The sequence below is a fragment of the Myxocyprinus asiaticus genome, chromosome 7, assembly GCF_019703515.2.
Source record: "Myxocyprinus asiaticus isolate MX2 ecotype Aquarium Trade chromosome 7, UBuf_Myxa_2, whole genome shotgun sequence".
In the NCBI taxonomy this organism is placed as follows: Eukaryota; Metazoa; Chordata; class Actinopteri; order Cypriniformes; family Catostomidae; genus Myxocyprinus; species Myxocyprinus asiaticus.
This window is the reverse complement of record NC_059350.1, coordinates 50,576,298-50,592,381: the sequence shown is the minus strand read 5'-3', so window position 1 is coordinate 50,592,381 and position 16,084 is coordinate 50,576,298. Positions and strand designations below refer to the sequence as shown.

At 39.1% G+C, this 16,084-nt stretch overlaps 1 protein-coding gene across 2 annotated transcripts in view; it reads right to left on the bottom strand.

Moving 5' to 3' along the window:
* The window catches only part of hecw2b (HECT, C2 and WW domain containing E3 ubiquitin protein ligase 2b), a 94,334-nt gene that overhangs the window by 59,885 nt on the left and 18,365 nt on the right, over positions 1-16,084 (bottom strand). For both annotated transcript variants that reach the window (XM_051702767.1, XM_051702769.1), the window contains exon 2: positions 6,918-8,635. In XM_051702767.1, coding sequence (XP_051558727.1) covers positions 6,918-7,251 — 334 coding nt within the window. In that variant the 5' untranslated portion in view covers positions 7,252-8,635. The remainder of the gene's footprint in view (positions 1-6,917; positions 8,636-16,084) is intronic.

The following is a 16,084-nucleotide window of genomic DNA, read 5'->3' as shown; positions in this document are numbered from 1 at the left end:
TCGTCGAACGATATGGGTTTTTTAATGGCCGATGCCGATATCCAGAGAGCAGGGTGCCGATATATCACACAATTTAATATATTAAATAACAAACTTAAAATTGCTAAAAAAATATTAATAATAAACTCTTACATAGCACTATATTTGCTCAATTTCACACAAAACAAAAGAAAATATTGTATTTTAAATGGTACATAGCAGTTTCTACAGATTTATGTTTAGTCATCAAATTTTAGTAATTTATTTGTACATGAAGACATTGTTAATATATTAGGAAGAAGGAAATAACAGTACACACAGTAGTCCAGCGTCATGAATGGCATGTCCACGTTAGCAATCACATTTACTCAAAAAATATCGTATCAAACCAATTGTACATACAGTGATAGTGAATAATTTTACCTTGGGCTGCATCCAAAAATGTAGGCAGCTGACTTGCTACCTTGCTGCCTAATCAGTTAATGGCTTAACTAACAGCTGTTTTGAATGAATGGAACTCTTATGGAAACTGGTCTTCGAACAGTTTGAAAAGCACCTTATTTTCGTATACAGGCTCCGGAGGCAGCATTTTCCTGGTTTCAGATGCAGCCTTGAAGTTGCACTCATGCACTCGTGCAGATCCATCTCCTGACAGTTTAAACAGCCTGGATCGCCTGCTTGGATTGTCAAGGACGGACCGACATGATTTGTGAATTAGAGGAACTTTTGTTCTTGATCCTTAAGTTTTTATTCTAGCTTATAGAATATGTGCTTCAGAGGAAGATATTAGATGAGCGCTTGACGGGAAGAAAACACTGGATTTTCGTGAGGTTCGTGAATTACATCTGTTTAAACGAGATATCTGCATATTTTCAAATCTCTTAAACTCTCTTGGTATATAATACAAGTTTTATTGATATTTGCCTTTTATCATAAGAAAAGTTACAGGGAACTGTTGAGGAGAGACTGTTAGAATACGTGCTTTAGAGGAAGATTTATGAGCATTCCACAGGACGCTGGATCTGCTGAAGTTGTGTGAGGCTGGTTTATTACATCTGTTTAAACGAGATATGTGCATATTTGCAGACAGTATATGATATTATATTTCTTGATATTTGCCTTTTTCTCATTAGACAAGACAGTTAAAGTTACGGGAACTGTTGAGGAGAGAGAGGGAGAATGAAACAGGTGAGCACTTTAACATTATGAGCTCAAATGCGTCTACTGCGGCTCTGATATGCGAATCGTTTAAATAACACTGTGCTGCACACCCGTCTATTATTGTAGTAACACGATGGCAAGTAACAACAAAACGAACTATGACTGGTTGTTTACATGTCTCAGACGCATCACATGCAAGCAGGCGATTTTCGGCGCCCTCAAGAAAAAAAAATTGGCCAAACGGGAAAATTTATCAGCCGATGCGGATTATTAAAAAAATCTGAATATCGGCGATATACTGGTCGACAACTTGTCCACACTGAAAAAAGAAATGCTGCATGACATCACACATTCACAGCCAATCAGGACATGTGTAATGTGGTGCAGGTGGTCAATGAGATTTTGGATTAAAGGTGAGTTCACACTCAAAGAAATTGATCATTAAAAGATGCTGTACTGCTGGTGAGATTCTTTTGAGGAAAGGTTTAGAGCTGCTGTTCCATTCAAGGTACTGTGGTAGTCTGTGATGTGTAATTGTGGGACAGCACCATTCATTTTGTCAGTGACTGTTTGAACAGACTAGCCTTGTGTACTGTGATCTATAGCAACTCATGTGAAAGTATATCACAGAGCTGACACTGAGCCTCTGTTAAAGCACATCTACAAGAACCACAATTCACTCTTCTGTCACATGACTCCCGTAACAATCAATCACCTCCATCTCCAGTGGAGCAGCGCCTTACATCAACCTGTTTCCTGGAAAAACCTGCTAAGTTCAGTGAGGACATATTTCTAGCACATGATCAAGAACAAACCAAATGCATTTTACTTTTGAATTTCTTTTCTTTAAAAAATAAAATGTTATATATATATATATATATATATATATATATATATATATATATATACACACACACACACACACACACACACACACACACACACACACACACACACACGCACACAAAGTATATAACATACATTAAATGTGTATAATATATTAACTACATTTTTAAAAATTATTAAAATAAGCATCGAATAAATTACTATTTTTACTATTAATTTATTATTATTATATTTATCAGTAATAGTAGTAGTATAACAGTGAATATTGCATTTCTGTCATACTTTTTTTTTATTTAAATTAAGCTTTTCTTTTGGCAGAGCTTTTATTTTGAAGTGTTTCTGTGTTGTTAAGATCAAGGAGCTCTCACATAAGACGGTAGCATCCCACTCTGGAAAATCAGGTTGCTGCGTGACTCAAAGTGATTATTAAACCACAGAAGACTGCTATTTAAATAAATAAATACCTACTCTGTATGTGCCTCGTGCTAAAAAGTGAATTTGCGCTGTTCACTGTCATCTGCTACAAACAGAGCGCTCATTGCTTTGATGGTGTTTTCCCTGTATGAGCCATGGAGGAGCTTTACATCCCGCTACAGCCGGCGTCTGCACCATAATGACATTCGTATGTCAGATGGTATCTGTTTTGGTATCGGAGCATTTTTATGAGTACGAGTACATGAGCGCAGTATCAGGACATCCCTATTTTAAATATATTCTTTTTTGCATTACCGTAATGAGAATGATATTTTTTGTATTACAGCAATGAGAATTGGCCGAAAATGTGCTTGTCATGACAATAAAATATATAAATAAAAACATTTTTAAAAAAATGGTCCTGCATATAAGCTTGTATAATAAATAAAATCTTATTATGCTCTAAAAAAATAAAAAATAATATAACATTTCTTATATTTCTTTTGATTTTGGGGTGAAAAATGACCAGGGCATGTACATGACAGGTTTCGTGAGATTTTATCATTTGCAGTCTTTGTGTGGCCAAGATGCAATTATCATAGAAGCTCAAGTATTAAACATCACGTACGAGCAAAGAAGAATATCACCTCTGAATGAGAAGAGATGGACTGCTGCAAACACTAGTATCTTCAATATATATTATTTTGTTATTTTATCTTAAAAGATGAACTGAATGCACATCTAAAATAAGATATAAATCTTTTTAACAAAAAAACAAAAATCATAAGATTAATCATGATTATTTTAATCTATAGATATGAGGCCAGACTTAAAAGAATTCAATGAATATATAAGCAAACTTACTACCATTTTCAATGCAACTAATAAAGACACTTATTCCCTAAACCCCCAAATGACATCACACCTCTGTCAGGTTAACTCTGCTGTAAGATATGATCCAGATTAAGCCAGTTGCTCGGTTTCTCTGTAACACAGGTTATACGTCAGGCTCGGTCACTCCCAAGGCTATGAATGGAGCTCCAGAGGCTCTGAGCAGATCAATGGCTGGCACAGTCCCTGAGCAGAGGCTTTTCTCTGGGACAGGCCACAGAGGATTTTCCCACTTCAGATCGATGGCTCCATTCGGCTGGCTATAGTAATACGAGGGATCACCTTTCACTGACCATGACTGTCAACTGGCCCTTAAACCATGTGCTCTATACTACAGCTGCCATAGAAGGGTGGAGATGAGAGCAAAGCATAATAATACATTTAAATAATACACTGCAATTGGGGCCTGGGTAGCTCAGTGGTAAAATACGCCGGCTACCACCCCTTGAGTTCGCTAGTTCGAATCCCAGGGCGTGCTGAGTGACTCCAGCCAGGTCTCCTAAGCAACCAAATTGGCCCGGTTGCTAGGGAGGGTAGAGTCACATGGGGTAACCTCCAAATCAGGATTTTAACATCCTATCTCCAATTTTCTTTTCATCTAATTGTCTGATGCAGATCATTTAACTTTTTATCAGCAGCTCTGGCAAAACTGGTTATATGTAAGCTTTCTGCTCAATGTCACTGTTAACTGAATTTCCCTGTTGGTAATACCATAGTTGTTGCCTACTTTTTGCTGTCAAAAATACTGTTTTTAAACACAAAATATTCAATTTGACTCTGTACTCTGTAAGCAGGCTTATACAAACGATTCTCTACTGTATGTAAGATAGTTCTAAATCGAGGCTTAATGTAAAACTGAAGTTGAACTGATAAACCATTGGTGTAATTAAACTTAAAGTGAAAGTTTTGTTTGTCACATTTCATTTAATTATTTGCATTCATTAATTTATTATATTTCATTTAACAATACATTGTATTATAGTATCTAAATATTTTATAAAGATGTATTACATGTATGTCACTTCCTTTTCATTCTGTTAGATGTTGGTAATATTAGTTCTGCTTTCTTTTGTTGCTGCTGGGAGTGTAATAAGAGCAACACGCTCTCTCGTGAGGTAAAAAAATTACATGTGAATGGACGAAGAGCGCATATTTCTGGAGTCTACAGGTCCTACTGTTAATGCTGTTTGCTCAGCAATTATTTAATAAAGATGTTTGAATTATACCCCATCTTGTATTACGCATTTGACACCTGTTTATGGCAGAGACTAAGATGCTGCTATAGCAGATGATAATAAAATCTGCTTCACGCAGGACGCACTGGTTTACTGTAAATAAAGCGCATAGCACATGTAAGCAAACGGAACCGAACTCTGAGCACTTCTGTTACTCTAAGCATGAGATGGAGATGTGGAGCACAGAACCGCTCTGAAAACACTGTAATAATGCTCTAACTTAAAACAGACTGTAGGGCTGCAACTAATGATTATTTTGATAATTGACTAATCTAACGATTATTAGAACGATTATTCAACTATTCGGGTGATTACTGCAATGATTAATCATTAGCTCTTAACCAACTATTCAGCTTGTGCCCCGACTTAAAAGGTTGTACTAAATGTGCTTACTAACAATAAAGAGGACAAAATCATCTTTTAAAAATACCTCTAAATGACATTCACTGAATTAAAGGGAAAAATACTTTTTATTAATTTTATTTCAATAAAAAAATTCACTGCAAAAATATCATATAATCAAGTGTGTGTCTTGTTTTCCATTCAAAATTGCCTAAAAATACATTTACTTGAGAAGCAACATATGTATACAAAGATATTCAGACTTGCTTTAAGAGAATGTATCTTAAATATAGGTGTATTTTGTATATAAGTGTATTTTTTCACTTGGTTATACTTCTGTGACTGCAGCAAAGACAAAATATACTTATATTCAAGCTCTATTCTCTAAAAGCAGGTCTAAATATATTATATGCTGCTTCTCATGTGAATGCATCTTTTTTTAAAAGATTTTTTGATATTTTAAAATATTTGTATTTTAAATATTATATTCAACATTCTCAGATAACAATTTTGTCTTCTGCAGTATAGCTGCTAAAGAAAATTTACGCTGTTTTAATTGAGTTTTAGATATTTATATTGGAAAACAAGCCAAAACAAAAACAAATCAAAAACGTATTTTGTAGCAGTGTAATATGGGGCGAAGACTACACTCTCTCATCTTTTTGTTCACTTCAATCCATCTTTAGCTCACAAAAAACGAACTCTCTCATATTAATAAAGCTGCGTTTTGCCAGTTTTCTTCATGATAACAAATGCACAGTGACACATATATTATGATTCAATAAGTTGCGAGCCATCACGTTATAATCTAGCTGCATTAGAGGGACGAGCGTCCGCGCGACAGTGTGTGCTTCAGCCGGATGCAGTTTCAATCTCTCCCCCTTAGATTGGGACACTTCACGCAACTCATAGAAGAGGCGCTGAACGCACAGAAAAATGTCAGTTTCGGAGTTTGTAGCTATTTACATGACCTGCTTCCGTATTATTTGAACTTTAATAAAGCTATAACGCATTAAATATAACTGCATTAAAGATGTAACGCCGGGGTGTTTCCTTTAAAGATGCTCGACACGCAAGTTTTGCTTCAGCGGAGCGGCAGCTCCAGCTCCACTTATTCCACAACGAGAGTGCTTCTGTTTTTACTTATTTTATATTTTTGTATAATTCCCTCATACTTTGCAATCTACATAATCTAAAGCTGTATGGAAAGTTTAGTGTGCGTCTGGACTGTGAGCTGTTTTTTCTTCCTCTCCTCAGTCTGGCGCAAGCTGCAGTGCTCCTCTCGTGCCATCATTAGAGTTTCATATGATCTCATGTTATGTTAAACGAGATCAAACGACTATTTGACAATGAAAATGTTTGTTGAACATTTTTTGTTCTCTTGGGAATCATTTTTAATTTTTAAAGTCTCTTGGGACAGGTTTAGCTGATCCTCCTACCTCTCCTCTACAAATCAAAACTACAGCGATTATGGGCCCTCAATGCCATCAGTAATAACGCTGAGTAATTAGATGTATCCTTCAGTTCGAGTAAAGGCTTGATGTACAAAGAGAGACAGAAAGAGAGAGTAACAAAAGATAAAAGGCAGCTAATGACATGGCACAATTAAGCCGATGCTTTCATTTGATCATTCACCTCAGTCTCTCTCATAATAAACTGAGGTCACAGCCTGTTCAAATTCAGCTCAGTGGAGCAGGAAAAGAGACAAACATCTGCTCTCCAGCAGAAGACAGCACCTTGCAAATGTAAAGTAAATGCTTTATCGTAATCCCAAGCTGTGTGATTATGTACATTACCTGACATGTAATTGTTGGACTGTGGTTGGTTAACATGCTAAAGCTAGCGAAAACACATAGCGTGCATTTGAAACATCACTTCTTTCAGCTGAATAAAGCAACCGCTTCTTTGTGGTACAAAAAAACATCTGTAGTCCATTTGAGACGATACCGCAAATTTGCACATTTATACACTAAATGGCGAGTGCATAGACCAGACAGTGTGTTATTTGGGACACAGCTTATGCGTTTACCCCCCCCCCAAACATCTTACCTATATGGTACAACCCAATCCAGTCAGTGGCATCCACTTCCTCCTTGATGTCCCAAGAGATGACCAGGTTTTGTCCTCGCCCGAGTGTGAATTGATACGTCGAGGCTGTTAAAGAGGAACGGCTGTCCGACGTCACCAGGTCGGTGTCGCTGTTGGCTCGCTGTAGGCCCATTGGTTCTGAGGCTCCTCCTCTGGAGCTCCTCCCATTCACAGAACTTCCCTGCGCTGAGAGGCTGCGGAGATTCTCCGGGCTTAGTGTGTAGCGCATATGCGGGGTTCGCCTCCGCACCACTAGGAGGTGTTCGCGGGCAGTGGTGGTAGTGCCGGTGGCCATAGCAACTTGGGTCGAGGGGTGAGGAGTGTGGTGAGGGGAATGGGAAGGGTGGGGGCGGGAACGGGGAGGGAGGACTGCCGTGGCCAGTGAGGGGCGAATGGTGGAGGTTGGGTAGAGATGGGGGCAAGAAATGGGTGCTAAATGGGCACAAAACAGGGTTCAGATTTGGGTTCTGGCCCAAAAGGGCCAACAGACTCACTCACTCACAGCCCTAGTCTGCAGAGGTCTTCTCCTTTTCTAAGTTCTCTGGAAGGGATATTTGGCATTTAAAAAGATAATCCACTTCTGATATACCCAACACCCTTGAGGAATCTAATAAGCATCCAACCCAGGAAAGAGAGAGTTGGGCTGGGCCTCCAAAACCCAGCTCACAGGGTGTCTGATGCCATCTCGATTTCTCAAAGGTCCATATTTAGAGTCTTTAAGTAATGGTGGAGGTCACAGGGTAAGAAATGGGTGCCAAATGTGACAAATGGGAGGAAGGGGTTGAGATTTGGGTTGAGGCCCAAAAAGGGGCAAACATAACCTCTAACGGCCCTAGTTTGTGGAGATATTCTTCTCAAAGTTCTCTGTAAGTAGGGTTTGGCATCAATAATCCACTTCTGAAATATCCAACATCCTTGAGTTTACAACCTTGACACATCTAATCCCAGGGCTTCCAAAACCCAACTCACCTGGGTGTCCGATTCCAGTCGGATCTCTCAAAGATCCATATTTAGAGTCTTCAAGGAATGGTGGAGGTTGGGGGAGTAAGAAATGGGTGCCAAATCTGCAGAAATATAGGCCGAAGGCTGAGATTTGGGTTGGGGCCCAAAAAGGGCCAACAAACCCACTCACAGCTATAGTTTGCGATGTTCTTCTACTTGTTTAAGTTCTCTGGAAGTTGGTTTTGGCATCTATTATCCAGTTCTGAAATACCCAACACCCTTGAGTTCACAATCTTGAGGTATCTTAAAGACATCAAATCTAGAAGAATGCTGGATTTCCAAAACCCAACTCACTGAGTGTCTGATCCCAATTTGACCTCTCAAAGGTCTATATTCAGAGTCTCCAAGGAATCATATCATGGAAAGATGGTGTGCCGAAAATAAAATGAACAAAAAACCTTCTCAGTATCATCATCCTTAAAATTGCTGTCCGAATGAAAACTGGACATCGCCTGCTTTTGGCATCTTTACTTCCTTTCGTCTAATGCAGGCTGAATTTCTCCTTTCCATTTGTGTAAACAAAAATGGGAATAAGAATTGGATTTGTGATATTAGGAATTTGATCTCCACTTTATCTTCAGGTTCAGAAGATGGGTTGAATCAGACAATGATTCCTGGGACACTGGGGTTGGTCAATGGAGCAGATACCATAGGCGTAAATGGAGGAAGAATGATGCCTAAAAGAGAAGGGAAAAAGAGGAAGAGGGGTAAATATTCTGTGGTAGAGAAATAGTGGATTATTTCTGTGAATAAATGACAATAATGATGGTGACAAAGTCAACATGAAATCAAATTAAACCTTGATGTGATTTCTTAATACATGTTCAATTGTTCATTGTGAACGATTCATCAGTTATTCCAAAGATAGAACATGTTTGTCATTTTAATCAAAATGTAATATATTGCTCCGCCTCTGAAACAACTTTCCTTTTCGGCTGACATTGCCAATCCCTCCTTTTCAATCCCTTCCCTCCAACCGCCATATAGAGACCACTTTTCACAATCCAATAAATTCTAGATGGATGAAATCCAAATCCCAAAAAATTATCACTGAATATCCTATTTCACTTAAAATACTTCACATCACGAAAGTAAAATGGGTTGTGAACACCATATCATGTTGACTTGAAAGAGTAGGGTTGCGCGGTATACTAGTATAAAAAGGTACAAACAATGTAAATTAGTGTTTGTGTGTATATATATTTGTCTTGTTGAATATCCTGTTTCACTCTTGAGATACATCACATACATACCAATAAGTAACACAGAGGTAAAGCAGGTTGCATATGTTCCAAAATCAACCAATAGCAACATATTTAATGTTGTAGTGAATTCTGTCAAGTACTATAGTAAATATTGTGCAAAATAAGTATTCCGTTTCAGAAAATCGAATTTGCCATCATAAAATTATGTGTATGATATTGCTATACACACTGGTCTCTCTATATTGGCATTGTCCTTTGAAAAAGATTGACTCTTTTCATTTTAAATAAATATCAACAGCAAAAAGATTCACTTTGATATAAATATTCTTATACCTCAAAATATCATGAGTGCCCCAGGAACATCACTTAGAGAGAAATTTGTTTAAACCTTTTGTTCAGCCTTCAGTAAACCTTTTTTTTTATCTCTCCTTCTACTTCACCGATTATAAAATCTCTTTCCTCCCATTTCTCCCCTCTCACTTTCTTACTATCCATCTCATTCTCAGCCCTGCTTTCTAAAAGTGTAGATAACCGTGCATCTCCCAGGCGGCTCCTAAATGAGCTCTTTCTGCACAAGTTGTTGGCGCTGGTTTTCAAAAAGGTGTGAAACAGTGATGCGCCCCACCCAGTTTCCTTCAGCATGTCCTGGCTACTGACTGCCAAACTCAAACACAAGAGCTGTCTGAATACTACTGCCAAAATCACCCTGTATACAGCCACAAACTGTCTCACAGTGATAATGTCCGTAAGCTAGTCAAAATTAGCCAAAAAAAAAAAAAAGAAAAAACAAATAAAGCTCTGTTCCAAAACATACTAAACAGCTTACTTAGCATTTAAAAGCATCATAGGTCCTTAATTTTTAGGTTTTAATGCGTACAGTATCACAATATTAGCTTAGCAAGATGCTAACACCAAACTCAGTTTGACTCATTGTTCTAGTTGCTGCCTATGTAGTGATCTAATGGCGCGTTAACGTCATGTCGGAATTACGAGATGGCAACTCGAAGGTTCTACTCGATGCAGTCTGCATCTTCAGACCTCGTTAAGTTATTAGTTTCTAACGCCGGATTCATACATACTCCGTGAGCGGGGCATAAGCGAGACGTCACGTTTGGGCTTTCACATTGGCCGGGTCTCTTTTCTAAGTTACTACGGCAATGGCGGGCAGTCACTTGCACATGTTTATCAGCGTACTTGGTCGTGATTGGTTAATATATCAAAGTCGCTTTCAAGGCAAGTCAGTCCACTCTGCAGTCATCTTTGGAACGCTCTCGGGCAGGATGGGCAACTTTTTCTTCGTAAACAAGTGGCATAAAAGTAAAGCTCCTATCTAAATAAAGGAAAGATTAAATAAATAAACTGCAGGACTTTTGCCCGTGTGGATATACACTATATTGCCAAAAGTATTCGCTCATCTGCCTTTAGACTCATATGAACTTAAGTGACATCCCATTCTTAATCCATAGACTTTATTTTGACGTCGGCCCACCCTTTGCAGCTATAACAGCTTCAACTCTTCTGGGAAGGCTTTCCACAAGGTTTAGGAGTGTGTTTATGGGAATTTTTGACCATTCTTCCAGAAGCGCATTTGTGAGGTCAGACACTGATGTTGGACGAGAAGGCCTGGCTCGCAGTCTTCGCTCTAATTCATCCCAAAGGTGCTCTATCGGGTTGAGGTCAGGACTCTGTGCAGGCCAGTCAAGTTCTTCCACACCAAACTCGCTCATCCATGTCTTTATGGACCTTGCTTTGTGCACTGGTGCGCAGTCATGTTGGAACAGGAAGGGGCCATCACCAAACTGTTCCCACAAAGTTGGGAGCATGGAATTGTCCAAAATCTCTTGGTATGCTGAAGCATTCAGAGTTCCTTTCACTGGAACTAAGGGGCCAAGCCCAGCTCCTGAAAAACAACCCCACACCATAATCCCCCCTCCACCAAACTTCACAGTTGGCACAATGCAGTCAGACAAGTACTGTTCTCCTGGCAACCGCCAAATCCAGACTCGTCCATCAGATTGCCAGATGGAGAAGCGTGATTCGTCACTCCAGAGAATACGTCTCCACTCCAGTGGCGGCGTGCTTTACACCACTGCATCCGACGCTTTGCATTGCACTTGGTGATGTATGGCTTGGATGCAGTTGCTCGGCCATGGAAACCCATTCCATGAAGCTCTCTACGCACTGTTCTTGAGCTAATCTGAAGGCCACATGAACTTTGGAGGTCTGTAGCGATTGACTCTGCAGAAAGTTGGCGACCTCTGCGCACTATGCGCCTCAGCATCCGCTGACCCCGCTCTGTAATTTTACGTGGCCTACCACTTCGTGGCTGAGTTGCTGTCATTCCCAATCGCTTCCACTTTGTTATAATACCACTGACAGTTGACTGTGGAATATTAGTAGCGAGGAAATTTCACGACTGGACTTGTTGCACAGGTGGCATCCTATCACAGTACCACGCTGGAATTCACTGAGCTCCTGAGAGCGGCCCATTCTTTCACAAATGTTTGTAGAAGCAGTCTGCATGCCTAGGTGCTTCATTTTATACACCTGTGGCCATGGAAGTGACTGGAACACCTGAATTCAATTATTTGGATGGGTGATTGAATACTTTTGGCAATATAGTGTATATGGAGACAGTTTAGAAGAGACGGACCACTGGTATTAAAATGTGTGTGAGAAATTGGAATGCCAATTTTACAGGTAAAAGAGCCAATCATGGTTTAGATAAAGACATCGCCTGTCAATCAACCCAAGAGCATGCATGCACATTAGCTGATCCAGCCTGAAAAAAACAGCTTTATAAACACACAAAAAAAAAAAAAGTACCATAGTAATAATATTGTTATAGGTGGGCAACACACTGGTTATATCAATATATTGGTAGAAATGTGTCAATCGGTAGAATTTTTTTTTTTTATTGTTTTTATTACGGTTATGCAGAAAGCAAATGCATGATAGGGAATGCATGTTCCAATCAAAAGTTGCACTACAAACAACCTATAGGTTGTAATCATTATATTTCGATTATTTTCCATCATTAGTTACTTTTACATTATTTTATGCACTAAAATGTTATTTTTCTCTTGGCCTTGAATGAGATCGCTTTCATTATACTTTTCATTATTAACTTTAAATAACTTTCATTACATTTCATATCTCGATATATATCCTTTTCAACCAAAAATTTGCTATAATTTTCTGCTTATTTTGGCCACCTTAACCACTGTGTTCTGAATATGTACCATGATAATACCATGTTTATTTGGACATGTATCATTCTAATACTATGGTATTCTCTGAAGTAGCTTCATTGGAGTAATAGTAATCGAAGAGTACCATGTTATAAACGTACCATGGTATTACCGTCTAATTGTCACGGCTCCGGTGAGTTTGTCGGTTTGTTTTGTATGTTTTGTTATTTTCTCTCCCTCATGTCTCGCAGGCGCTGCCGGCATGCATAATCAGTGTTTCCATAGGAATATTGATTGTTCCCAGGGGAATGCTGATCATGCCACTAATTAGCGTGCTAGCAGCACCTGGTTCTTCTATAATTCACTCCCTTCTTAAGCCCTTTGTGTTCTCAGTATCTTTGCTTTAGATTGTTGTTTGATGTGAAGTAACTTACCTCACTTTCTCTGCCTAGTTGGTCCTGTCTCGTGTATCTGTTTGGCTGCCCATCTCTGCCCGCATGTCGGGAGTGTGGTTGCCTTCTAGTTTGCTGCATGTCAGCTGATTGTCCACTGAGGACACCTCATATCTGCCCACGTGTCAGGAGAAAGATTGCCTAAGTCTGCTGGGCATTGTTCTGCAACTCACTACGCTTCAACAAAGGATTCCACAAATCTATTCCTGACTTCCACACTGCACACACTCGTCTACGAACACACTTTCCACGGATTGCCCCTTGTGCAGCTACAGTGCGCTCTCTTCTCCAAAACCCCTTCCTGCTACTGCAGCCGGTGCCAGGATCCTCGGCCTTCATCAGCACAAAGATTATTCATATTTTGTGAATAAATCCTTTGAACTGTTCCTCTGCTCTTGGGTCTCTTTGTCTCGCTCTCTGACACTAATACCACCACAATACTTTTTGGGGCCGTTATCAAACACATACAGTAAATACATAAATGCAAGATTTCCTTTTAGGGCTTCATCAATTAGACACTGTCTAATATAAAAAGCAAAAACAAACTTTGGCCCACTTTTGCCAAAGAAAAAAAGACTGTATTTGATCATTTTATGTTCTTAAATACACCACAAATGTTTGCGTTCGACAGAGTGAAGCCATTGTGATAAATTGTGGTTGGTTTATGATGGTTAATACAGATCCGAGACAGATGGAGCAACTGAGAACCAGAAGAAAAAGGGTTGAAACAGAGAGAGTGAAAGTGTGATTGAGATCAGATGGAAGAGAAGTTACATAACTACAGCAGGAATGTACAGACAGAGAGAGAGAGTTAATGAAAACATGTAACCTGTAATGAAAACCATATCTCTGATGTGGCATATAAACAGAAGACATGCATTTAATCATTGAAATCGGCAAATGGCTACAGATATTGTTTACACTGCTAGGTTTATTCTGATTGGACGTAGCGATCTCGAGATTGCAAAGCGATTCTAAATACTCTGGAGAGAAATGCTTAAGCTGAGTGATGAAGTGAAAAACCCCCAACACCAAGTATGAGCAATAGTAATAGTGTTGCTTGCCTTAGCCAACAACTCTACATATAATTCCAGCAGTCTATTCATGACATACTAGTAATGTTGCTTTAGCTTAGCAATGTGAATACTTGTTGTTAACGTGATTGAATATGTGTTAGACATAAAGGCATGGGTAAGATTGTATATCAGGAGTTAAAGGGGTCCCACCGGGCGGTCTGGTGCTTATGTAACTGCCGTGCTGTTTATACTCTCCCACACATTTCTACAGCATTTTTTGAAAGTGTGACAGCCTGGAACTTTCCTGTGGAATGTCATCATCACTAGAAAGGGGAAGATTGGGAGGTCGGGGGGTGACAAGAGAAGTATGTTTACCTTTTTGTGAGGTGTTTGTGTCTTTGGTCTCATTCTGCAGCACACAACAGAACCTATCAAAATATGCTGAAATCCACATGCGTTGGTGTGGCAACATTCAAATCCTGGTTGAAGGTCTCAATCAGGAAAACATTAGATTTTTTCTATTGGGTATAATGCTTGACCGTATTTAGTTGTATCCTCCATTCACGGGTCAGTTATTATTCACAATGATTAAATAACACATTACTTAAAGGGAATATATTCTACACTTTGTCGCATTTCATTTTTAGGTCCACTTTTAATGTTAGTACATTTTTAATTTTCTTTTGTACTAAAAACACTGTGTAGTTTTACATGGCCAATTACAACTCTCACCCAGGTACAGAAGTAAAAAAGGCTGTTTTTGCTATTGTACCTTTAAAATACGTAATATGTAATGACCCCTTTTATGATTGGCTAATCATTTTGCAATACAATACGAACGAATATTAAAGTTACAATATGTAACAAATTTCATGTAATATTCGCCTTTTTTTTTGCCAATTGTGTGAACGGCTTGTAACGCAACTTAAAAAATGAGCCCTTCCCGGACTTCCTAGGTTGCCTATTAAAGGCTATAGGCTGATTTTCATGCGAAGGGAGCAGGTCGCTTTTGCCAACAACGTCCATCCAAAGGAAGTGACGTTTATGCACGCTCCCGAGAGCCTTGCCTCAGTGCTTCTCTTCCGCTATTCAACAGCGACAACAAACTGCAACACTAGGTAACGTTATCTTAGAGATGGAATCCAGCAAACGTCCGGCTCCCAGCACAACACCGACTCCTACACACACTCCGAGTAAGCAGTAAGCAAAAATATATCTACTGAATCCCGTCTGGCTAAGCGGGAACGTGATCATGGTCGAACGAAAACTAGAGTGAACATTGGCAGGGCATTTGATTCCTATGCCTATGTATCATGCAAAGAAAAGTGATTACTTCAAACTACAGTCTCGCATAGTCAGACCTATATCCACACTATATCCACTGGAGAGTCAAATAAAATATACAGTCTCAAAGTTTGTAGTAAAACAATCATAACTGTGTAATTTTAATTATGCTACCTCATCTGTTAGCATGATGCCGGTGAATCACGTTCAGACTCTTTGTACATTACGTCATTGTTTTGGTCGATGCTCGCGTCCCTATGGAGTGTGTGCACGAGCACAAGCAACATGTAGCTGGCTGCAGTTCACTTAACAGCCACAGGTGTCATTAAAAACAAGGGTTTCTGAATCTTACATACTGCACCTTTAAAGAGAATCATGGAAAAAACAACTTTAGTTTTCATATTTTATATAACTGTTAGGTGATCAGATTTAAATAATCTCTTAAACCTTATTTCTCTGCGTTTTCCTCAAAAAGAACCAGCAGCAGTCTCATGGACATGTGGGGAAAAAACAACCATGGTTTACCCGCATACATGATGTTTAGAGGCACTTAAATCTGGGGGAGGGGCTCTGGATGACATCAGAATAAACCAGCATGCGAGAAAGGGTTGATGGCAGATGATGGTGCTGCCGTCTCAAAAACATCACAAAGACAGCATGACAGAAATTAGAGTCTCATTTAACTGACCTAAAACAAAATCGACAATCAACAATTTCGAGCAGGGTTATAGAGCATGAGTCATTTCTGATCAAGTGTCATCACAGGCAAAAAATATTGATAACACTTTACAATTACAGTAGGTTCTTTATGCTAACATTATCAAATGCATTAGGAATTGTGAATTAAGCCTTTAAGCTTGGATGAACCAGCAAGAAAAAAAACGAAAATCAAAATATTAATAGCTATAGTCTTGACCAACACAAAATAGGTGTCGTTTGAACGCTTAGAAGCTCTACTTTCCAATGCATATAGGCATT